Consider the following 24,764-nt stretch of genomic DNA (forward strand, 5'->3'; position numbering starts at 1 on the left):
ACACTCCCATTCCCATTGACAGGGCTGTAGTGGAGCGAGTTAAGAGCTTCAAGCTCCTCGGTGTCCACATCACTAAGGATCTATCATGGTCCACACACACCAACAAAGTCGTGAAGAGGACACGACAATGCCTCTTCCCATTCAGGAGGCTGAAAAGATTTGGTATGCACCCTCAGATCCTTCAAAAGTTCTACAGCTGCACCATTGAGAGCATATTGACTGGCTGGCATCACCGCTTGGTATGGCAACAGCTTGGCATCCAAAAGCATGGTGCTACAGAGGGTAGTGCATATATCTGCATTGACCCTTTTTGCACTAACTTTTATATCAGACCAAAAAAAAGTACATGTACATAATTGTAGGTTGTAAAAGGATACAAACAATTAGATTGGACTCTGACATTAAGCTAGATTTGCACCTGATGGTCCAAAACAAAAACAAACAAAAATTCTAAATACTAACCCAAAAATCAAATCTACCCATTGAATGAGAACAGCAGCTACCTATTTCCTATCAGGTCCAGCAGGTCCAAATCTACCATTACTATGGTGATTTGAAAAAAGGACCCATTAGTTCATGGTATCTTTAAAGTACATGGATATCCTTCAAACATGTCAGGGAAAGAAACCCCCTAAACATACACATACCAAGAGACGGATATAGATGCCTGGAGGACACTGTGGGAGTTGTTGCTTCACTTCCCAGCTGTTGAGCTTCAACTCCACCAGACACAGCATGCTGTAGCAGTTGTGGAGTGTCACAAGAGGGAGGCGGTTTGATCTGGCGGTGTAGCGACAGTGGCAGTGGCATCATTAGGTCTCACAATGGTGGAAACATTGTCCATCATTTGGAATTGTGGGAGGTATGTAGTGTATCCCATGAACAGTCAATTGTGTCATGCAGGTGAATGAGGACCCAAAAGCGACTTGGCGAAAACAGAGTCTTTAATCCAGTAAAGTAAAAAATACAATCATAAAGCACAATTCCACTCGTAATGACGAGAACAGACTGGAGACTCGATCTTGAACTGCAGGTTGCCTCGGGAAGGCACTTGAACGTAGCAGACTCAGACACCTGCTCACCACGCAGCATCTGAGGGAAACACGACACGACAGGGCGATACACAGACACAGCACGGTGAACCATAGACAAGGATCCGACAGGGCAGGAACGGAAAACAAGGGAAGAAATAGGGACTCTAATCAGGGGAAAAGATAAGGAACAGGTGTGGGAAGACTAAATGATTGATTAGGGGAATAGGAACAGCTGGGAGCAGGAACGGAGCGATAGAGAGAAGAGAGAGAGGGAGGAAGAGAGAAAGAGGGGAACGAACCTAAAAAGACCAGCAGGGGGAAAACGAACAGAGGGAAAAGCAAAATGACAAGACAAAATAAGACAAAACATGACAGTACCCCCCCACTCACCGAGCGCCTCCTGGCGCTCTCGAGGAGGAACACTGGTGGCAACGGAGGAAATCATAGAACAAAAACGGTCCAGCACGTCCCGAGAAAGAACCCAACTCCTCTCCTCAGGACCGTAACGGAAAAACGAAAAAAAAAGGAAACTAGGGTACTACTCTAAAAAAAAAATGAGACACGGGTAGAGAACTGAAAGCTTTAGAGCAAACAGGACCAAACAGGCCAGGAGAGTAACAACTAGGGACAGACTGAGACACAGCAAGGGCAGGAACAAGAACAGGAGAGATGCGATGGCAGGGAACAGACTGAGACCCAGCAAGACCAGGAGCAGAAGCAGAAAAAAAATTACCAGACTTCTGCGCGCAGTCCGAACACGCAGCCACGAAACGGCGCGTGTCACGCTCCTGAGTAGGCCACCAAAACCGCTGGCGAATAGAAGCAAGCGTACCCCGAACGCCGGGATGGACAGCTAACTTGACAGAGTGAGCCCACTGAAGAACAGCCAGACGAGTAGAAACAGGAACGAAAAGAAGGTTACTAGGGCAGCGCGCGGCGACGCAGTGTGCGTGAGTGCTTGCTTAACCTGTCTCTCAATTCCCCAGACAGTCAACCCGACAACACGCCCAACAGGAAGGATCCCTCGGGATCGGTAGAAGCCACAGCAGAACTAAAGAGACGGGATAAAGCATGAGGCTTGGTGTTCTTAGTACCCGGGCAATAAGAAATAACGAACTCGAAACGAGCGAAAAACAACGCCCAACGAGCATGACGCGCATTCAGTCGTTTGGCAGAACGGATGTACTCAAGGTTCCTTTGGTCAGTCCAAACGACAAAAGGAACGGTCGCCCTCCAACCACTGTCGCCATTTGCCTAGGGCTAAACGGATGGCGAGCAGTTCGCGGTTAGCCACATCATAGTTACGTTCCGACGGTGACAGGCGATGAGAAAAATACGCACAAGGGTGGACCCCATCGTCAGTATCGGAGCGCTGGGACAGAATGGCTCCCACGCCCACCCCCGACGCGTCAACCTCAACAATAAACTGTTTAGTGACGTCAGGTGCAACAAGGATAGGAGCGGATGCAAAACGCTTCTTAAAGAGATCAGAACAACAATCATACGACCGGTGAGGAGGAAGGGAGTTGGTTCTGGACCGACTGAAGACCGTGCGCAGACCATGATATTCCTCCGGCACTCCTGTCAAATCACCAGGTTCCTCCTGAGAAGAGGGGACAGAACAAACAGGAGAAATAGCAGACATTAAACACTTCACATGACAAGAAACGTTCCAGGAAAGGATAGAATTACTAGACCAATCAAAAGAAGGATTATGACACACTAGCCAGGGATGACCCAAAACAACAGGTGTAAAAGGTGAACAAAAAATCAAAAAAGAAATGGTCTCACTATGGTTACCAGATACAGTGAGGGTTAAAGGTAGTGTTTCACATAATATACTGGGGAGAGGACTACCATCCAAGGCGAACATGACCGTGGGCTCCCCTAACTGTCTGAGAGGAATGTCATGTTCCCGAGCCCAGGCTTCGTCCATAAAACAGCCCTCCGCCCCAGAGTCTATTAATGCACTACAGGAAGCTGCCGATCCGGTCCAGCGTAGATGGACCGGTAAAGTAGTACAGGTACTTGACGGAGAGGACCGTCTAGTAGCGCTTATCAGTCGCCCTCCGCTTACTGATGAGCTCTGGCCTTTAACTGGACATGAAATGACAAAATGACCAGCGGAACCGCAATAGAGACAGAGGCGGTTGGTGATTCTCCGTTCCTCTCCTTAGTCGAGATGCGAATACCCCCAGCTGCATGGGCTCAACACCTGAGTCAGTGGGGAAAGACGGTAGTGTCGGGGAGAGGGGGGACACAGTTAACGCGAGCTCTCTTCTATGAGCTCGGTGACGAAGATCTACCCGTCGTTCAATGCGAATAGCGAGTTCAATCAAAGAATCCACGCTGGATGGAACCTCCCGAGAGAGAATCTCATCCTTAACCTTAGCGTGGAGTCCCTCCAGAAAACGAGCGAGCAACGCCTGCTCGTTCCAGTTACTGGAGGCAGCAAGAGTGCGAAACTCTATAGAGTAATCCGTTATGGATCGATTACCTTGACATAGGGAAGACAGGGACCAGGAAGCTTCTTTCCCAAAAACTGAACGATCAAAAACTCTTATCATCTCCTCTTTAAAGTTCAGATAATTGTTAGTACACTCAGCGCTTGCCTCCCAGATAGCTGTGCCCCACTGCCGAGCCCGACCAGTAAGGAGTGATATGACGAGGCAATCCGAGCTCTCTCTTGAGTATGTGTTGGGTTGGAGAGAGAACACTATATCACACTGGGTGAGAAAGGAGCGGCACTCCGTGGGCTGCCCGGAGTAGCAAGGTGGGTTATTAACCCTAGGTTCCGGAGGCTCGGCAGGCCAGGAAGTAACAGGTGACACGAGACGAAGACTCTGGAACTGTCCAGAGAGGTCGGAAACCTGAGCGGCCAGGTTCTCCACGGCATGGCGAGCAGCAGACAATTCCTGCTCGTGTCTGCCGAGCATGGCTCCCTGGATCTCGACGGCAGTGTTACGAGCGTCTGTAGTCGCTGGGTCCATTCTTTGGTCGGATCCTTCTGTCATGCAGGTGAATGAGGACCCAAAAGCGACTTGGCGAAAACAGAGTCTTTAATCCAGTAAAGTAAAAAATACAATCATAAAGCACAATTCCACTCGTAATGACGAGAACAGACTGGAGACTCGATCTTGAACTGCAGGTTGCCTCGGGAAGGCACTTGAACGTAGCAGACTCAGACACCTGCTCACCACGCAGCATCTGAGGGAAACACGACACGACAGGGCGATACACAGACACAGCACGGTGAACCATAGACAAGGATCCGACAGGGCAGGAACGGAAAACAAGGGAAGAAATAGGGACTCTAATCAGGGGAAAAGATAAGGGAACAGGTGTGGGAAGACTAAATGATTGATTAGGGGAATAGGAACAGCTGGGAGCAGGAACGGAGCGATAGAGAGAAGAGAGAGAGGGAGGAAGAGAGAAAGAGGGGAACGAACCTAAAAAGACCAGCAGGGGGAAAACGAACAGAGGGAAAAGCAAAATGACAAGACAAAATAAGACAAAACATGACAAATTGACCTTAGAGCACCTGTTTGTTAGCACCTGATCATTCTAGCTTTTCTGCAGTATTCTGCATAATCGGACTAACCATAGTAGTAATATTCTGCATAGAATATCATAGTACTGATAATCCATCTTCTGCTTTTGGCTTGCTCATCTCCTTATGTCTGGGCCCATTTTTATAAAATGGCAATTGCTGGGTTTAAAACGAATATTGTTGAATGAAGTGTAAATGCTATGCTATGTTTCTGTCACAGACTGCCTCGTGGGACTGTTCGAAGGGGGGTAGCAGCAGCTTTTCAGCGAGCCAATCACTCAAAGGTTTTATTTTTTACAAATGTAAATGTTACCATCATGTTGATCCAAAGAGTGTGTTTTAAAAATGTTTACTGTCTTTACTTAGCACACTGTTTTTGGTTTGAAATACTGATTTCCCAACATCCTTAAATTGACTTTAATACTGCCAACAACAAAACGGTTCTCCTTTCCTGTACTTTATTTGGAGCAGCAATATGATCTTAACGAATCTCCACAAATGAGTCATATGAGGAATTCAGACATTGGCAGCATGAACTCAATGCTAGTTGTTGGATTCCACCAGCCTCCTCAGATGGCATCAGAACCCCTCTATGTCCTCAGGTATACAACAAGAAACAACAACATGATGGATTTGACAGGTGGAGAGGTGAGGGGCTTCTTAAACAATATCATAAGGCAAATGGGACTCATTTATTTTAGGCAGATATGAGTCAAATTGTAGCTGCAGATGCCTTATTTGGTATATCAAGGAAGCTATACTCAGGCACGACTGTGGAGGGACCCAAATCTGCTGAAAGGTTTTTCTGCAAACAGAAGGCTCACACATTTGTCTGTGCAGCTCAGAACCTGTCAAATTAGGTACTTTAGATGCTATACAATGAAGTGTCAAACGTTTATATGTGAGACTAAGGCAATATAGTAAGTCTGGCATCACAGATCATGATAAAACACCCAACAGGTTTGATTGGAGATACTTTGGTTGGTCTTGGATTTGTACTAATATGTCAAAAGAAGACTGGACTCCTTTACAGCCCATTCATGCTAAAAAATAAATGTACTTGATATATCCAGTAATGTCAATCATCTTTACACAGATTTTTACAGGTACCTTGGACTTCTCAATATTCCCACACGGTGTCTTGATCTGAGAATACCAGGAGCAACTCGGGGACAATTCAGGATGAATTATCAGTTTGAGATACTTAGTGTACTACTCAACCCTTTTCACACTACTGAGTCCAGTGGGGCTGCGCCAAGCTGAATTTTGGCCTTGCCCGGTTATGCATTCATTCACCATAAGATTTCTGGAACTGTGCTGCAAAGGAAAGTGAGAAAGAAAATAGAGCCAGTAACAGTACCCTTTTTTGGATCGGCACAATAGTGGAGAAAATGGTTTTTGGTTCTCCGTAGATAGGCTACCCAAATACATAAACAATCTTTTATCAGTAGAATATTACAGACAATTGACCTTTTAAAGCAAATCAAATACAAAACAGGCATTTTTGTTGGTGTATTTGAAGGTTTCTGTTCCTTAGAATCCATGGAGGGTATGTAATCTTGCAGAATTCCAATATCTTTGTTACCTCGGTTTTGGCCTAGACCATACTAGTCAATCCCAGATAATGAATCAGCTCATGAGAGGGAAGCGGTTCCAAATTTCAAACAAAAACAAGGTCTGTAGATAGACTACAGAGGATTACGACGGCAGGAATAACGGAATGATTATATTTTTAAATAAGAAAATTAAATTTAATAGCTGCAGCTTTTAACCACACTCTGCAAAGCTCTGGATCGCGCGAAGTTACCAATTCGATTGCGTCCATGTTCCAAATTTCTACGCATGATTTAATTTTAATGCGAAAACCTGAAGCCACCCAAAGTTGGAGCTCTTAACCTCACAAGTGCAATCCTCTGGGAGCCTATATCTCGTTGTTCTTACTTGCAACAGTAAACTGACATTCTACATTTATATATATATTTTTAAAATATATCTTATTCATCCGCTGAGAAGCTATGCCGAGGTCGAATAGGCAAAAAGAATACAAGCCTGGGGATCTCGTGTTTGCAAAAATGAAGGGTTATCCACATTGGCCCGCGAGGGTAAGCTCCTTCATACTTTTCTTCTTGCTTAACCAAACGCTAATAGTAGGCTTACCTCTTCGTGTTTCTAGTCCACATGCATGTAGGCCTATCTGCTAGATCAGTTCAACGAGGCCTACCCCCTGGTCTTTGCAAAGTTTATTGGCATATGACTACGTGGTGTGAAATAGGCTAGTGGCATTTTTTTTTGTACATTCGGTGTTTGATTTTGAGAAATGCGAAATCATCTATTTGTAGCAGTAAACATACTTTTACAGTAACCTAGCAAATGCCGTCATTATTACTGTTCAGTTCGCAGAGGCACGGTTTAATTTAACCATTGATACGAGGCCTAGTATAGGCTGTTCGATAGAACCTGGCTTCATGTAAACAAACATGTATAACATCTTCAACTTCGGTAACAAATAGGCTCGAGTAGCCTACGTTTAATAACAGTTACCACTCGGATATTAGGCTATTCCAAGTCCAACTAGTAGCATTTTACAATGTGAATGTGAGACAAAGTTTAGGCGAGTCGTGAAATGGATTCTTTGAAACACTAACCGAGTTTGCTACAATGTGGTAATTCCCGTATGGTTAATATTTGGCGGCAGCGTTTGATTGTCTGGAAGGAATGCATGAGCCTATTGTAACGGTAATGTAAATGTTGTATTTTAGCCTAGACTCCATTCCAAATTAGGGGATTTATTGTCATTAATGAGAATTGCCATTGTTTATATATATATATATATATAATAAGTTATATCCTCGGGCAAAGGACAACACACATTGCTTGAATTGGTGCTCTCCCTTCCCGAGGCATTCCAAATCCATTGAAGTGTAATGAACTGTTTCGGCAACGTGGATTAGTTTCAAGTAAATATTCTACCAATTTATGCAACAACAGCGTTTGGAAACTTCTAAAAGTTTATTTTCGTCAAAAGTCATGCCAAATTTACCTCTGTAATTTATACTTTTGCACAGTAGCCTCCCCAAAATAACATTGGGAAATGACCAGCTGAAGTAAAAAATAAAAGAAAGTAGGTCTTCAGGACAATGTGTTATTTGTTCATTTGTATTAATTGTGCATTGCTCATGATGGCAGTATACTGTACATGACAGAAATTCACAACCAGATGCCTAGAGGGCACTGTTACAAAAGTAAGATATAGAGCATGATATCAGAAAGCTCAGAATGGCCTACGATGACCATAGATACAGGACATGGCTGTTCAGATCCCTGGAACAATGCATATACACCCCCCCCCTCCCCTGTTTTCTGTCTGTCTCTCCTCCCACTATCCCTCCCTCCTTCCACTTTAATTAACAGACTGTCCACAGACAATGCCCCTGTCCTAGCCCACCAAACACACACTCTGGTAAGACGCACAACGGGCACGCCTATAGGGCCTCTTTGGCATGACACCCATCAGGAAGCAAGGTGGGACAGCGAGGCAGGCATGGTGACTCAGTGCCCAACCGTTGTCACAGGGCTTCCTGTACAACACACCATAGCTGTGTCCCACAGAGAAATATAATGGGTACCTCTCAATTTTATGTAGTCTTAATCTGAAAACAAGGTAGCCTAGGTGTCCCGTGTTGTGTCCCAATAATCATCTTGCTTCCGAAGTGTGCACTTGTTCACTTCCCTTCACGGATTTTAAAGTGGCAATATGTAACTTTTTGGGCCACCCTGACCAAATTCTCATAGAAATGTGAGTTATAGATCTATCATTCTACTTGAAAGCAAGTCTAAGAAGTAGAGGTCGACCGATTAATTAGGGCCAATTTCAAGTTTTCATAACAACCGGTAATCAGCATTTTTGGACACCGATTACATTGCATTCCACGAGGAAATTGCGTGGCAGGCTGACCACCTGTTACGCGAGTGCAGCAAGGAGCCAAGGTAAGTTGCTAGCTAGCTTTAAACTTATCTTATAAAAAACAATTAATCTTAACATAATCACTAGTTAACTACACATGGTTGATGATATTACTAGGTTAACTAGCTTGTCCTGCATTGCATATAATCAATGCGGTGCCTGTTAATTTGTCATGAATCACAGCATACTTCGCCAAACGGGTAATGTTTTAACAAAAGCACATTCGCGAAAAAAAGCACAATCGTTGCATGAATGTATCTAACCATAAATGTCAATGCCTTTCTTAAAATCAATACACGGAAGTATATTTTTTAAAACCTGCATATTTATTTAAGAGTCATGTTAGCAGGCAATATTAACTAGGGAAATTGTGTCACTTCTCTTGCGTTCATTGCATGCAGAGTCAGGGTATATGCAACAGTTTGGGCCGCCTGGCTCGTTGCGAACTAATTTGCCAGAATTTTACGTAATTATGACATAACATGGAAGGTTGTGCAATGTCACAGACATTTAGACTTAGGGTTGCCTCCTGTTCGATAAAATACACAACGGTTCTGTATTTCACTGAAAGAATAAATGATAATTTCCGTATTTGACCATATTACTGACCTAAGGCTCATATTTCTGTGTTTATTATTAAGTCTATGATTTGATAGCTGATAGAGCAGTCTGACTGAGCAGTGGGAGACGGCAGCAGGCTCGTAAGCATTCATTCAGACTTTACTGCGTTTGCCAGCAGCTCTTAGCAATGCTTGCTTCACAGCTCTGTTTATGACTTCAAGCCTATCAACTTCTGAGATTAGGCTGGCAATACTAAATTGCCTATTAGAACATCCAATAGTCAAAGGTATTTGAAATACAAATGGTATAGAGAGAAATAGTCGACGCGTCATAATTCCTATAATAACTACAACCTAAAAGTTCTTAACTGCAAATATCGGAGAACTGGGAATATTGAACCACCAGCTTTCATATGTTCTGAACTTTAGCTTTTTTACATGGCACATATTGCACTTTTAATTTCTTCTCCAACACTGTGTTTTTGCATGATTTAAATATGTTCTAGGTGTGCTTTTTTCTATGCTTCCCGTTCTTAATTGTTTTTTGCTACTTTTACTTTCGTTTTTTTTTACACCAGCCTCAAAGAGCTGAAACAATATTTTGGGTTACGGAAAATGTATTTCACAACGGTTTAGATAGTGTACACTATCTTATTTTGTCACAAACTGAAATTAGTCCACTATTAGTTTAAGCAACCAGAAAATGGTGGTGCAAAAAACCCAAAACATAAGCATGGGAAGCATAGAAATGTCCTATGCCCGCTATATCTACCGCTTCTTAGACTTGCTTTCCATGTGAATGACAGATCTATAAGTTTGGTTTGGGTTGCCCAAAAAGTTACACATTACATCTTTAAGTAAAAATACTTTAAAGTACTACTTAAGTAGTTTGTGGGGGTATCTGTACTTTACTATTCATATTATTCAATAAGAGAACATCCCTGACTCTGATCTGGCGGACTCACTAAACGCATGCTTTGTTGTAGTGTGCCCCTACTTAAGTATAATTAAAACCAAATACTTTTAGACTTTTACTCAAGTAATATTTTAATGAGTGACTTAAGTTATTTTCTATTAAGGTATCTAAAATTCTACTCAAGTTTGACAATTGGACACTTTTTCCACCACTTCACGAGTATCAAGCTATAATGTGAAATTCATATGGCTCAGTAGGTTGGAGATTGGTGCTTAACTTTTGGGTTCAAGTCCTGCAGAATAACCTTGTTGAACATGCCAATCCAAATGTTCTTACTCTATGGCTAGTCTTGGCAAAGTAGCTATATTTGCTCTTACATGTTTGACATGACATCATTGTATCATCTTGCTCATCAGAATTGTATGTTGAGTTTGTGGATAAATGGAAATAGAAACAATTCTAATCCTTTGATCTTAGATAGTTTTGAATAAGAAATGTAATTAGAGTACTAATTTAGGCCTACTGCTGAAATGTTCATTTTTAGAATGAGTTTCTATTTCTGTGTGTGTATGTTCATGTCGGACACCCCCAAATGTGCAACTACACCAAAGAATGTGTCAAATGAGCACGCAGAAAAGTATTCCATAAATTAGCCCATAATGCCAAACCTACACACACTGTTGTTTTTTATTGTTCAGCACAAAGTGAGTCAGTGAAGAGACCATTTTCACAAAACTAAATGTCAGTCATTTACGCTGTGTGTGTATTTGAGTAACAAAACAAGTGTTGGTCAGTCATTAAAGAACCTGTCGACAACCAGGCCTGTCGAGTGTGAAGTACATTTTTAATTACCTTAATGGAGCACTGGCGTCTTTGTTTACAATGGTCTGTCTCTTCTCTTTGCTTCAGTAGCCAACATTTTTTTTAATGTACTTGTTTGTGGTAGCTCCTGCAATTCATAAATCCATATCAGGTACTGGCACAGGTGATATTTAAGAACGGCTGTCCTAGTGCTCCATTTGCCTTGAGAGATGTGGAGGGTTATCACCATTAGTTGGTTCTCCCTATTTGATTTCTTAAAAAACAATCCTTTATCTTATATTTGTTTTTGTTTTGCTCCATTTTCTTTTGTTTGCTTCATGTCATTAAGTTTGGTGTGGGTTTATATTGTGTTTGCCTCCTCTTGGGCATATTTGGACATGATTGGGGCCTTTAAGTCCCAGTTGGACACCCCATGAGTGTCTTTCTGAAACCCTTTCTGAACCTGTTTAGTTTTGGTTGTTAGTGACTCTTTGTTAGTTCACCTTCTGTTTGAGCTCCAGTTTTTGGTTTCTTTCTGGGGGACGTAACAGATGCACTCACTAAAAGATTGCACTCCCTGTTTCCTTCTGCAGATTAATGAGTTACCCGAAGGAGCAGTCAAGTCCCCCTCCAACAAGTACCAAGTTTTCTTCTTTGGGACACATGAGACGTAAGTGAATATGGTTTTTGATGCGACGAATCCTATCACAATTCCAAATGAGCCCCTACCTTCAATACACTTGTGGAGATCTGAGAGAAGTAATATGGTGAAAATACAGACTAGCTTATCAGAGAACAAGTTGGAACTACCACCATATATTGTTTCTTTCGCTTATCAAATTCTCTCCAAATCTCCACAAGTGCATTAGGCGGTTCGTTTGGAATTAGAATTAGCTCCATAGAATAATAATTTGAAGCTCTGTAGGTTGTTGCATGCGTCAACCTTTTGAACTTTCTAAAATTTTGCCATCTCAGTGCATTCCTGGGTCCCAAGGACTTGTTCCCCTATGAGGAGGGCAAGGAGAAGTTTGGCAAGCCCACCAAGAGGAAAGGCTTCAGTGAGGGTCTATGGGAAATTGAGAACAATCCTACGGTGATACACGAACCCGCAGGTTATGAGGTGTGTGTGTGTGCTTAGATTATGACGAAAAGGGTCTTGTCTGTCTACCTTCTGACGTGCATGAGCCTTTGTTCTTGTGTGACACATGACATGATTTTAGCCAATATTAAGAAGCTCACCACACAATGTTTATTTTTCCTTTTCTGGTAACACAAAATCCCTATTACTTTATCATCCATGACGAAAAGTACTCCCAAATACAGATTTACCTATACTCAACCTCAGCAAATACAGGGAGTAATTCACCACATTTTCCTGACAAAATTATGTTATTTTTCCCTCAGCTGGCAAAGGAGACCCCAGCAGAGGGGGTGGTGGAGGCAGGTGTGCCGCGAAAGGGGAATGCAGAAGGAAGCAGTGATGAGGACGAAGGGACCCTCATCATCGACGAGAAGACCGACAGGGGAGGGGCCAAGAGGAAAGCTGGGGATTCCGTCGAGGTAAGTATCAGTCACAAGCAATGTTCCCAAATTTTTTTTTTTTTTTACGGCACAGAGCAAATTTCATGTCTGCTGAGCACCAACTTGAACGTTTATAGTGAACACTGAGGCTGTACCCACTTTAAGTTAGTTTTAACAGTCTATTTTATCATAATGTAGACCTACCAGTGTGGCCTACCATCAAAAACAATGCCGAAAATGCATCCCATAACATTTTAATATGGAAATAGCTGTTCTATCATTCAGCCTACAGTAGCAGACAATGTGTGATGTTCAATGAAGGTCTACATTCCATGAGACTTTTAACCTCTTTATCCGCTTGTCCTTCAGACAAGGTGACTGAAAATGTTGTTTGATGCCAGAAACCACTTTACAAAATCAAATGTATTATTATTCCCATAACATTATTACAGAGAATCATACAAATTATGCTACCCTCTGCCTATTGGCTACTTAGCTTATTCAAACCTGTTTCAAAATACAACACTGCCCCTTTAAGACAAAAAAAACCTTTTACATGACTCGTGTTTTAAAGATGTCTAGAAATGTATACATTTTGTGCTCATGTAGGAAGCAATCACTCCCGTATTGCTAACTACAAACGATCTATAACTGGGTTAATAACTCACTACCTAGCAAATGATATGAACAAAATGTGCACAAGTGGCTATATGAAGCTCTCGCTTTGATCCTAAACCAAGCTCATCTATTCACGACTGCTCATGTTGTAAACACAGTCCAGTTCAAAGTAAATGGCACGGATCCGTATATGCCAATGGTCTGTTATCATATAGGCCTACTGCAGCTCTGATTGTTTATGCTGCACTGGTCTGTATAGAGTATGGGATGAGACGTGCGTGTCAATGCAATACTATCCTGCTCTGATGTGTTCTGCCTACAACAAAATCTCTTGCATAGTTTGTTTTGTTTCAGTATGTTGGATTGGAAGTGGCTAACATTGCATTGATTCGATCACAATTGCCACTGTAAAGGAAAATGCTCTAGAACAGTGGTCACTAACCTTTTCTGAGTCAAAATGCAGGCAGAGATCTACTGCTCAGATTATTTTTTACATTACTTAAAAGACAAGTGTATGCAACATTGACCAATTTAAAAACAGTACTGTAACAATGAGGTTTGCGCAGTAAGCTATAGGCCCGATACTTTATCAGCACATTGGGTTTGCTTGAATTGCCCTGCCAGTGCACTGTTGCAGGGGGCCTTTAAAAAAAAAATAATAATAATAATACTAATAATTTAAAAAATAATTTAAAAAGGAAGTAGCCTGTATGATCACACCGGTAATAGATCAGTTGTATTACTTTTGAGGTGCAGCCGAGTGAGCATACATTTTAAATGTGCTTTTTATTTTTATTTTACTGGGCTGATGGCACCTGCATCTGATGGTCTTAGCGGAGGGAGAGAGCAGCAGACTGAGGGTCCGCCTCTCAACATCCCTCTGCTCTCCCTTTCCTCCACTGACACTGACCAAAAAGGGACACCTTCGCACCGCATAATTTCTGCCTCATGCACAAATTCATGTTACTCTTATCAACAGAGAAAGTGAAATATTACTTGACATTAAATAAGACCCAAGCCGCTAATAATAACAACAATGCAAGCCTATAGATACCTTCCTACTCATTCATTACTGCTGGAGTGTTTGTTGTAGCGCAGAGTGGAAATAGTAGGGACGTGCATTTTATGGCCTTTTAAAAGTGTTGAATACAAAGTGTTGACAGTGCTGAGTAAGAACTTAAACATGAACGCACTCATAAAAACAACAGCTCTTTGCTGTGTTCGTTGACAGGTTCTCCCGAGTCATGCTTTTAAATGTTTTGAAATCTCACAGTATCAACTTTACTGCGGCTTTCTTTTATATGTGCTCCGTTACTGCAGACACTGTAATCTGAGCCATCTGATTGGCCAGCGGTAGGCCTACAGTGCTCTTGATATCAAATTGTAGTTGTCACGTGCCCTTTATACAACAGGTGTAGAACTTCCAGTGAAACACTTCCTTACAATGCAGTTAAGAAAATTGAGGTAAAAAAAATATTTTTTAATCTGAGCCATCTGATTGGCCAGCGGTAGGCCTACAGTGCTCTTGATATCAAATTGTAGTTGTCACGTGCCCTTTATAGAACAGGTGTAGAACTTCCAGTGAAACACTTCCTTACAATGCAGTTAAGAAAATTGAGGTAAAAAAAATATTTATTAAATAAACTAATGTAAAGAAAAGATAAAAGTAACACCTACTCGCCGACAAATTCTCACAAGGAATCCACATCTGCGAACCCTGTATCTCAGTCTCCTCTTCATGCGAATGACTGGCACTGGCCGGTATTGGCGAAGAACTTACTCACAGGCAATGATACCATTTTCTGCTTTAGGCTGCATTATACAGAGTGCGTAAAACATCAGGAACACCTGCTCTTTCCATGACACTGTCCAGGTGAAAGCTGTGATTCCTTATTGATGTCACGTGTTAAATCCACTTCAGTCAGTGTAGAGGAAGGGGAGGAGACAGGTTAAAGGAGGCGCTTTAAGCCTTGACATGGATTGTGTGTGTGTGCGCGCCATTCAGAGGGTGAATGGGCAAGACAAAAGAAAGTTCCTTTGAACGGGATATGGTAGTAGGTGCCAGGCGCACAGGTTTGTGTCAAGAACTGCAACGCTGCAGGGTATTTCATGCTCAATAGTTTCCCATGTGTATCAAGAATGGTCTACCACACAATGGACATCCAGCTAACTTGGCACAAATGTGGGAAGCATTGGAGTCAACATGGGCCAGCATCTCTGTGGAACGCTTTCCAATCTAATTGTATTTGTCTCATGCGCCGAATACAACAGGTGTAGGTAGACCTTACAGTGAAATGCTTACTTACAAGCCCTTAACCAACAATGCAGTTAAAAAAATAAGTGTTAACTAAAAAATAACATGAGTAAAGATCAGCAGTAAAATAACAGTAGTGAGGCTATATACCTAGGGTACCGGTACAGAGCCAATGTGCCGGGGCACAGGATAGTCTATGTAATTGAGGTAGTATGTACATGTAGGTAGAAGTAAAGTGACTGCAGGAGCAGATTTCAGGAGGACAAGACACCGTTTTTTTCTTCTGATGACTGATCTAAGGGCCTGTACAGTATGTGATAGGCCTATCTGACTTATATGATGGTCATAATGCTTCTTGACTGTGTTATAAAGTGTATTTTCTACAAGGTATTTAAAATATGATGAAATAATTACTTACAACAAGAAGAACAAAGGATTTAAGAAACAGACTTTCAAACGAAAGGAAACATCTGGGTAGGGTAAAAAACTATAAACAACTTATGTAATAATAAGATAATTCTTCAGATGTTTAATAAATCTAATCATAAATATAATATAATTATTTTAAATACCAATCATGAGTCTTTTTGCATAGCCTCGTCTCAAGCGGGTGCTATTTATACTTTATAAATACTATATATAATGTTGAGTGACCAGTGTAATTTCTCAAAAAGATGGACCTTTCAAGATGCTCCTTTCAAGATGGTATCTACAGTCGCGGAAACTGTGCCACTGTTAATATAGTGTATATGTTTTAGTTTTTTGGGGAGACTAAGCGGAGGTGAGGAGTGTCGCACAGCGTGCAGAACATATTCTGCTGTTTTATCGCGCATGTAGTGATGTCTGAGGGGAATTTCTTATGTTGTTGTTGTTTTGCACTAACTTCTTTGTTATAATATTGCAAATGAACATGGCAGTTTCACCATTAAGCATTCCAGATTTAAGTTTTCAAAATGTCCTAGGACATATTGATGGTTAAACAATAATCACACTCTACAGAGAATGTTTAAGGAAATATAATAAACATTTTATTCCAGAACAGTGGTAGTACATTAGTGGCCCGAGGGCAGACACTTAATGTGTTGTGAAATCTGTTGATTGTATAGTTATTTTTTAAAAATTGAATAACTGCCTTAATTTTACTGGACCCCAGGAAGAGTATCCCTTGGCCACAGCTAATGGGGATCCTTAATAAATACAAACAGTCACACTGTTGTAATAGTGTGGTGTATACCTTCGTCCGAAAATGCAAACACGACCCTTTTCATGGCAGTGTTTTTTCTACCAAAACCAAGTGTGGATTGCAGTTGCTCCTTAGAGAAGTCCATAGACCTCTTATGTGGTAAGAAAACAAATACCTGAATACATAATTTCGCTGAACTATCCCAGTACTTTCAAATTTGATTGTATTACGTTTAAAGAATTAATGCCTTTAAAGGCTAGTCGGAATGCCGCCAAAACAAAGCAAAGTGTGAAAATAGTCTGCGTTTTTAAAAGACTGAGGCACTGGAAGAATGTAAAGCTTATGCATGTAACATTTCTAACTCTATCACATACAGCGAAAGTATTCAAACCCCTTGACTTTTTCGACATTGTTAGCTTACAGCCTTATTCTAAAATGTATTAATCTACGCACAATACCTCATAATGACAAAGCAAAAACAGGTTTTTAGAAATGGTTGCTAATTTATAGATAAATTTAAAAAACTGAAATATTACATTTACATAAGTATTCAGACCTTTTACTCAGTACTTTGTTGAATCACCTTTTGTAGCGATTACAGCCTAGAGTCTTGGGTATGACACTACAATCTTGGCACACCTGTATTTGGGGAGTTTCTCCCATTCTTCTCTGCAGATCCTCTCAAGCGCCGTCAGGTTGGATGTGAAGTTTTGCTGCACGGCTTTTTCAGGTCTCTCCAGCAATGTTAGATCAGGTTTAAATCCGGGCTCTGGCAAGCCACTCGGGACATTCAGAGACTTGTCCCAAAGAACTCCTGGGTTGTCTTGGCTGTGTGCTTAGTGTCGTTGTCCTGTTGGAAGGTGAACCTTCGCCCCCAGTCTGAGGCCCTGAGCACTCTAGAGCAGGTTTTCATCAAGGATCTCTCTGTACTTTACTCCATTCATATTTTCCTCGTTCCTGACTAGTATCCCAGTCCCTGCAGCTGAAAAACATCCCAACAGCATGATTCTGCCACCACCATGCTTCACCATAGGGAAGGTACCAGGTTTCCTCCAGACATGACACTTGGCATTCAAGTCAAAGAGTTCAATCTTTGTTTCATCAGACCAGAGAATCTCATGGTCTGAGAGTCTTTAGGTGCCTTTTTGGCAAACTCCAAGCGGGTTGTCGTGTGCCTTTTTACTGAGGAACGATTGGTGGAGTGCTGCAGAGATGCTTGTCCTTCTGGAAGGTTCTCCCAACTCCACAGACAATCTCTAGAGCTCTGTCCGTGACCATCGGGTTCTTGGTCATCTCCCTGACCAAGGCCCCTCTCTTGGTGGTTCCAAACTTCTTCCATTTAAGAATGATGGCGGCCACTTCTTGGGGACCTTTAATGCTGCAGAAAGGTGTTGGTACCCTTCCGCAGATCTGTGCCTCGACACAATCCTGTCTCGTAGCTCTACGAACAATTCCCCTCGACCCTATGGCTTGTTTTTTGCTCTGACATGCACTGCCAACTGTGGGACCTTATATAGACACGTGTGCCTTTCTAAATCATGTCCAATCAATTTAATTTACCACAGGTGGACTCCAATCAAGTTGTAGAAACATCTCAAGGATGATCAATGGAAACAGCATGCACATTTTGAGTCTCATAGCAAAGGGTCTGAATGCTTATGTAAATAAGGTATTTATATATAACACATTTGCAAATTATTATTTTTCATAACAGGGTATTGTTTGTAGATTGATGTTTGAATTTTTTTTTTTTTTTAGAATAAGGCTGTAACGTAACAATGTGGATAAAGACAAGGGGTCTGAATACTTTCTGAAGGCACTGTATGTAATGAATTAATAAAAATCCACTGGAGAAAAGCTGGCCGGTTCGGCTACATCTCCCTGTTTTATGATTAGTTCTGGTTTGAGAGGTTGACAACGTTAGAAAAACATTAGCATTACAATACTTCCTCATGACCTTGAAACAGTTGTTTTACATCAGTTTTTGTGACAAATCTTCGCTATATTTCTTTTAACATCCTGTATTGTGTGCTTATTATTTGACCATATGTTCTAGGCTATTTTGAGACCTTAATAAGGAGCATCAGGTACTGCTGGAATGTCTACCAATTCATGTCCATCTTTTTGTAAGAAATTACTGGTCACTCAAAACAGATAAAGTATTTCTAATGTATACTTTTAAAAATGTATTTTAATTTTATTTCACCTTTATTTAACCAGGTAGGCAAGTTGAGAACAAGTTCTCATTTACAATTGCGACCTGGCCATGATAAAGCAAAGCAGTTCGACACAGAGTTACACATGGAGTAAAACAAACATACAGTCAATAATACAGTATAAACAAGTCTATATACTATGTGAGCAAATGAGGTGAGATAAGGGAGGTAAAGACAAAAAGAAGGCCATGGTGGCAAAGTAAATACAATATAGCAAGTAAAACACTGGAATGGTAAATTTGCAGTGGAAGAATGTGCAAAGTAGAAATAAAAATAATGGGGTGCAAAGGAGCTAAATAAATAACATAAATACAGTAGGGAAAGAGGTAGTTGTTTGGGCTAAATTATAGGTGGGCTATGTACAGGTGCAGTAATCTGTGTGCTGCTCTGGCAGTTGGTGCTTAAAGCTAGTGAGGGAGATAAGTGTTTCCAGTTTCAGAGATTTTTGTATTTCGTTCCAGTCATTGGCAGCAGAGAACTGGAAGGAGAGGCGGCCAAATAAATAATTGGTTTTGGGGGTAACCAGAGAGATATACCTGCTGGAGCGCATGCTACAGGTGGGTGATGCTATGGTGACCAGCGAGCTGAGATAAGGGGGGACTTTACCTAGCAGGGTCTTGTAGATGACATGGAGCCAGTGGGTTTGGCGATGAGTATGAAGCGAGGGCCAGCCAACGAGAGCGTACAGGTCGCAATGGTGGGTAGTATATGGGGCTTTGGTGACAAAACGGATTGCACTGTGATAGACTGCATCCAATTTGTTGAGTAGGGTATTGGAGGCTATTTTGTAAATGACATCGCCAAAGTCGAGGATTGGTAGGATGGTCAGTTTTACAAGGGTATGTTTGGCAGCATGAGTGAAGGATGCTTTGTTGCGAAATAGGAAGCCAATTCTAGATTTAACTTTGCATTGGAGATGTTTTATGTGAGTCTGGAAGGAGAGTTTACAGTCTAACCAGACACCTAGGTATTTGTAGTTGTCCACGTATTCTAAGTCAGAGCCGTCCAGAGTAGTGATGCTGGATAGGCGGGCAGGTGCAGGCAGCGATCGGTTGAAGAGCATGCATTTAGTTTTACTTGTATTTAAGAGCAATTGGAGGCCACGGAAGGAGAGTTGTATGGCATTGAAGCTTGCCTCGCCCTCACTTTAGATGAATCCACGCAAAAATACATAGCTAATGATTAAATGGCATATAAGGACCTATATTATACATATAAATGATCATATGGATCATTACTACATACTTTAGAAGTTTATAAATATGTGAATAGCTAGCTTAGTAACATTAACAAATGTTGGAGTACTGATTTTAATTAATAAACAATTTACTAATCCATTATAAATGCTTTACTACAAGGTGATATTATAAAGTGCTGCCAAATAAATAGGAAAGGTGCAGGTGTGGGTCACTTTGTTATTCGTAAAGAAATTGTTATTACATGGTATTTTAAAGGTTTTTAAGAGGTTGTTTATTTGAATCAGTAAAAAAAACGTAAGAAAGTAAGCAATCGTGTATGTTTGCCGACTTGTGGAAACATGGCACTTGAATAAGGGTCATGTGTCTTTCTCTCTGAAGAGCTCTCCTAAACGACCTAAGGACACAGAGAGCAAAGGTGACTCGAAGGTGGATAGCAAGAAGTCTGACACCGAGCTGAAGCTCAATGACAAGGCAGGGCCTAAGCCCACAGCGCTGTCTTCTGCAGGTGAGCCAAAGCCAGAGAGCCAAGCAAAACCACCGACCGAGGCCCAATTAACATCAGAGAAGGTGAGGGAAGCTGTCTTTTACACGTTGAGTTACAGAGACATAAAACAACAACAAAAAATAATAATGAATGTACCCTTCGCTATGTTTTACACCAACCTCCTGTTTGGAGAATATCTATTCATTTGGTCATACTTCAGGGCTGACAGAGGGTGAGTTTTCCAAACGCCTTGTAGCTAATATGGCCTGTTATTTCTCTTGACAATCTTCTGTGCTTGAATTAACGCAATTCAAATTAAGCACTTTGCTGTCCTACGCGAGCTGTGCCATGAAGAGATGTGTTGTACTGTGCTGGCAACAAGTTTTTTGAGAAACTCACCCCTGATCCACTTAACTTTGAATAGTTAGTGGTGTTTGGTTCATTTACAACATGATTTACAAACATAAATTACTGATGCAATGTAACATTTTCTCCATGCTTTTCTTTCAGCCTGTGACTGACAGTGCTTAACAGCAACCCTCCGAGGATGACCAAGGACCCGTGGTTCTTTTCCATGGAATTTTGGGCATCAACATAATTTTCTAATCTTTGAATGCTAGGTTTCTGCTGTTATTAAGTAACTGGAAAGTGTTAAGACCTATATAGAAATTGTACAGGCAAAACAAACTTACTTGCCGGTTGGGGGTATTGAATATCCCAGGATTTAAATTGTTGTCAAACCAATAGTGAGGAGAAATGCAATGCTCAAGAGGAAATGGGTTTCGGATGTATACATTTTTTTTAAAGTGCAATTATGAAGTCTATCTGCTAGGTGTCAAAATGCATTACAGTTTAGAGTACACACGCCCGCCAGTTTCTTAACAATCTGAATATAAGCAAACAAAAACACAATTTTGGGGAAAATCTTTTGAACATGACATTCATAATGCTTTTCCATTTGACATGAGAATCCTGCTTATCCTGTTTTAAATATGTTTTTAGTTTTGTGGTTCATTGGATTGAGAATATTAGATAGCTTTTTATCTATGACGGTGTGCTTTATAAAAAGAACACATCTTTATGTTCTTGGCTTTAAGGTGTGTACAGTGCATTCGGAAAGTATTCAGACCCCTCCACATTTTGTTACATTATAGCCTTATTCTAAAATGGATTAAATCGGTTTTTCCCCTCTTCAATCTACACACAATACCTCATAATGACAAAGAAAAAACAGGTTGTTTTGACATTTTTGCAAATGTATTAACAAATAAATACATATCACATTTACATAAGTATTCAGACCCTTTACTCAGTACTTTGTTGAAGCACCTTTGGCAGCGATTACAGCCTTGAGTCGTCTTTGGTATGATGCTACAAACTCGGCACACCTGTATTTGGGAAGTTTCTCCCCTTCTCTGCAGATCCTCTCAAGTTCTGTCCGGAGAGCGTCGCTGCACAGCTATTTTCAGGTCTCTCCAGAAATGTTTGGTTTTATGTCCAGGCTCTGGCTGGGCCACTCAAGAACATTTGGAGAATTGTCCCGAAGCCATTCCTGCGTTATCTTGGTAGGTGAACCTTCACCCCAGTCTGAGGTCCTGTGCACTCGGGAGCATGTTTTAATCAAGGATCCCCCTGTACTTTGCTCCGTTCATCTTTCGCTCGATCCTGACTAGTCTCCCAGTCCCTGCCGCTGAAAAACATTCTCACAGCATAATGCTGCCACCACCGTGCTTCACCGTAGCGATGGTGCCAGGTTTATTCCAGATGTGACGCTTGGCCTTCTAGCCAAAGAGTTCAAACTTTGGAGAGAATCTTGTTTCTGATGGTCTGAGAGTTATTTAGGTGCCTCCAAGCAGGCTGTCATGTGCCTTTTACTGAGGAGTGGCTTCCGTCTGGCCACTACCATAAAGGTCTGATTTGGTGGAGTGCTGCAGAGGTGGTTGTCCTTCTGGAAGGTTCTCCCATTTCCACAGAGGAACTCTAGAGCTCTATAAGAGTGACCATTGGATTCTTGGTCACCTCCCTGACCAAGGCCCTTCTCCCCCAATTGCTCAGTTTGGCAGGGCAGCCAGCTCTAGGAAGATTCTTGGTGGTTCCAAACTTTTAAGAAGATGGCCACTGGGTTCTTGGGGACCTTCAATGCTGCATAAATATTTTGGTACCCTTCCCCAGACCTGTGCTTCAACAAAACCCTATCTCGGAGCTCTACTGACAATTCCGTCGACCTAATGGCTTGCCTTTTGCTCAGACATGCACTGTCAACTGTGGGACCTTCTATAGACAGGTGTATGCTTTTCCAAATAATTTCCAATCAATTGAATTTATCACAGGTGGACTCCCAAGTTGTAGAAACATCTCAAGGATGACCAATGCAAACAGGATGACCCTGAGCTCAATTTCAAGTGTCGTAGCACATGGTCTGAATACTTATGTAAATAAGGTATTTCTGTTTTTAATATTTTATACATTTTCAAACATTTCTAAAATCCTGTTTCACTTTGACATTGTGTGTAGATTAATGAGACAAATAATATTTAATACATTTTAGAATAAGGCTGTAACGTAACAAAATGTGGAAAAAGTCAAGGGGTCTTACTACTCTCCAAATGCACTGTACATAATAGTAATTGTACTTACGTTTTTCCTCGGCCTGACTTTGAAATAGGGGATGTATTTTCTTACTCGTGGTGTGTTTCACTTTTAAGATATTTAACTTTTCTTAGATCACTAGCAAGTTGTCGCTAGCGAAACTATCGCTTTAAAGCTACATAACATGTTGCATGCTGCCTGTACATGGGAGGTGACCAAATGTCTTCATTGACACTTAGATCCCATAGAATTAACTTTTTATTGAATGTCACAAATCTATTCACATAAACACAAGAGAACAAAACCACTTTGCAAAGCCCTGTCTTAACCTGTTACACTCATACCTGTATATTGGTTGAAAAATGCCTGATAAGCAACTAAATTGGAATGCAGTGGCTATAGAGTAACATGCTATAAATGACGTCAGCGCTCAGGTTCTGTGCTTCACAGTGCTGTATGGGTTTTGACTGACAGCCGTTCTAAACTTGAGTACTGCACACGAGAGAGAAGTTGCCCCCATCCCTCCCGCTAATTGGATAACTTTGCCAAATTTGTCTGAGTGAGGGAAATGTTTTACATTTTAAGAGGACTCTATGTATTTTGAAAGATGAGATGTTGACGATAATAAATACTGTTTTGATGTCCATCAAGCAAGCCAAACACCCGTGAGTCCAAATGTGCACCTCACATTTCCATATCGTAAAACTCATGTCATATACAGGGTCAATGTTTATGATCACTATGTTGCACTATGACATGGCGTCATACCCTGGGTGGTTCTGAACAGAATGAGCCTGTGTTTGTCTATTGTGAAGCAAATTTGCTGCAGTTCACGCAACTGAATGCACTTGACTCCTTTTCTATGCACACCAAAATTACTATCCGTTTCTCTGAATTGCCTTGTGAAAGCCTAACGTTGTAGGATTGTACTTTATAACTTAGCTAGTGATGTTGGCAATAGAGCAAGCATTCAAATTATGCCCACCTGACCCAGATTTCAAATTATAATGGTCTGTTTTTGGGTTGCATAAACAGTAATTGTGTGATGGCGTGGATGCAGGGTTGTGCTCCAAACAAAACTACAAGTGTGCTTGCTCTAGTTCCTCAATGGCACAGCTAGGAGCTTAAAAAAAGCACCCTATAGCTGACGACTCTTCTTTGAGTCATACAAGTGCATTGGAATGACTTAGTAACTGTGCACACTTTGGAGAGGTGTTTGGCCACATGGAGGCACCAGATAGTCCTCTCACTCAAACCTTTATGTTGCACCTACCCCACATTTTCCAGGAATATTCTTGTTACTGGATGTATCCAGAGTATTTTCAGATTTTATCAACAAATGTGGCAAAGTACAGTAAATGTAAAATGCACATAAAATCAAGTGTAATGTTTGGATTCAGTCTTGTCAGGTAAACTGTTGTCCTCAACTTTTGGTCAAATTTTTTCCATCTTCTATCTGTTCGCTTTCAATTGCTTACCGTGCTTATGCATTTGGTTGTCATGTTTCTTCTGTAAGAAACATTCCAATTCAGCCCTATCAAATTCCCACATGTAACAAGTTCAGGGAAAACTATATTTCAGAAAGTACCCAAAATGAAATGTGCATTCTTAAAAAGCAAGAAAAACATTCCTGAATGTCTTGTGAAACTGTTGGTATTAACCAGTGACATGTTTTGAAGGAGCACAATACTTTCAGGTGTGTAAATATGATTAGGAAGGACATTGTTCTATGGCAGGGGCATTCAATCCTACCCAGGAGGTCTGGAGTACTGCTGGTTTTCAGTTATACCTGATGATAAATTGCACCTACCTGGTGTCCCAGGTTTTAATCAGTCCCTGATTAGAGGGAAGGAATATAACTTTTTTTTTAAAGCA

The 24,764-nt window shown here is 41.3% G+C and overlaps 1 protein-coding gene across 2 annotated transcripts; it reads left to right on the forward strand.

Annotated features, from left to right (window-relative positions):
- The first annotated feature begins 723 nt into the window (after positions 1 to 723).
- On the forward strand, positions 724 to 21,524 carry LOC124012640 (hepatoma-derived growth factor-like). 2 transcript variants are annotated; one of them, XM_046326483.1, is made up of 9 exons: positions 724 to 862; positions 4,805 to 4,868; positions 5,056 to 5,232; positions 5,681 to 6,259; positions 11,419 to 11,495; positions 11,801 to 11,945; positions 12,230 to 12,385; positions 20,195 to 20,383; positions 20,811 to 21,524. In XM_046326483.1, exons 4-9 carry the CDS (start codon positions 6,209 to 6,211, stop codon positions 20,829 to 20,831), a joined length of 639 nt encoding a protein of 212 aa, XP_046182439.1. In that variant the 5' UTR covers positions 724 to 862; positions 4,805 to 4,868; positions 5,056 to 5,232; positions 5,681 to 6,208; the 3' UTR covers positions 20,832 to 21,524. The 2 variants fall into 2 exon arrangements, with proteins under 2 accessions (XP_046182439.1, XP_046182437.1); XM_046326481.1 differs by having other exon boundaries at positions 727 to 862; positions 5,681 to 6,686.
- Positions 21,525 to 24,764: the final 3,240 nt, after the last annotated feature.

This window comes from Oncorhynchus gorbuscha, linkage group LG24 (assembly GCF_021184085.1).
Source record: "Oncorhynchus gorbuscha isolate QuinsamMale2020 ecotype Even-year linkage group LG24, OgorEven_v1.0, whole genome shotgun sequence".
Taxonomy (NCBI): domain Eukaryota; kingdom Metazoa; phylum Chordata; class Actinopteri; order Salmoniformes; family Salmonidae; genus Oncorhynchus; species Oncorhynchus gorbuscha.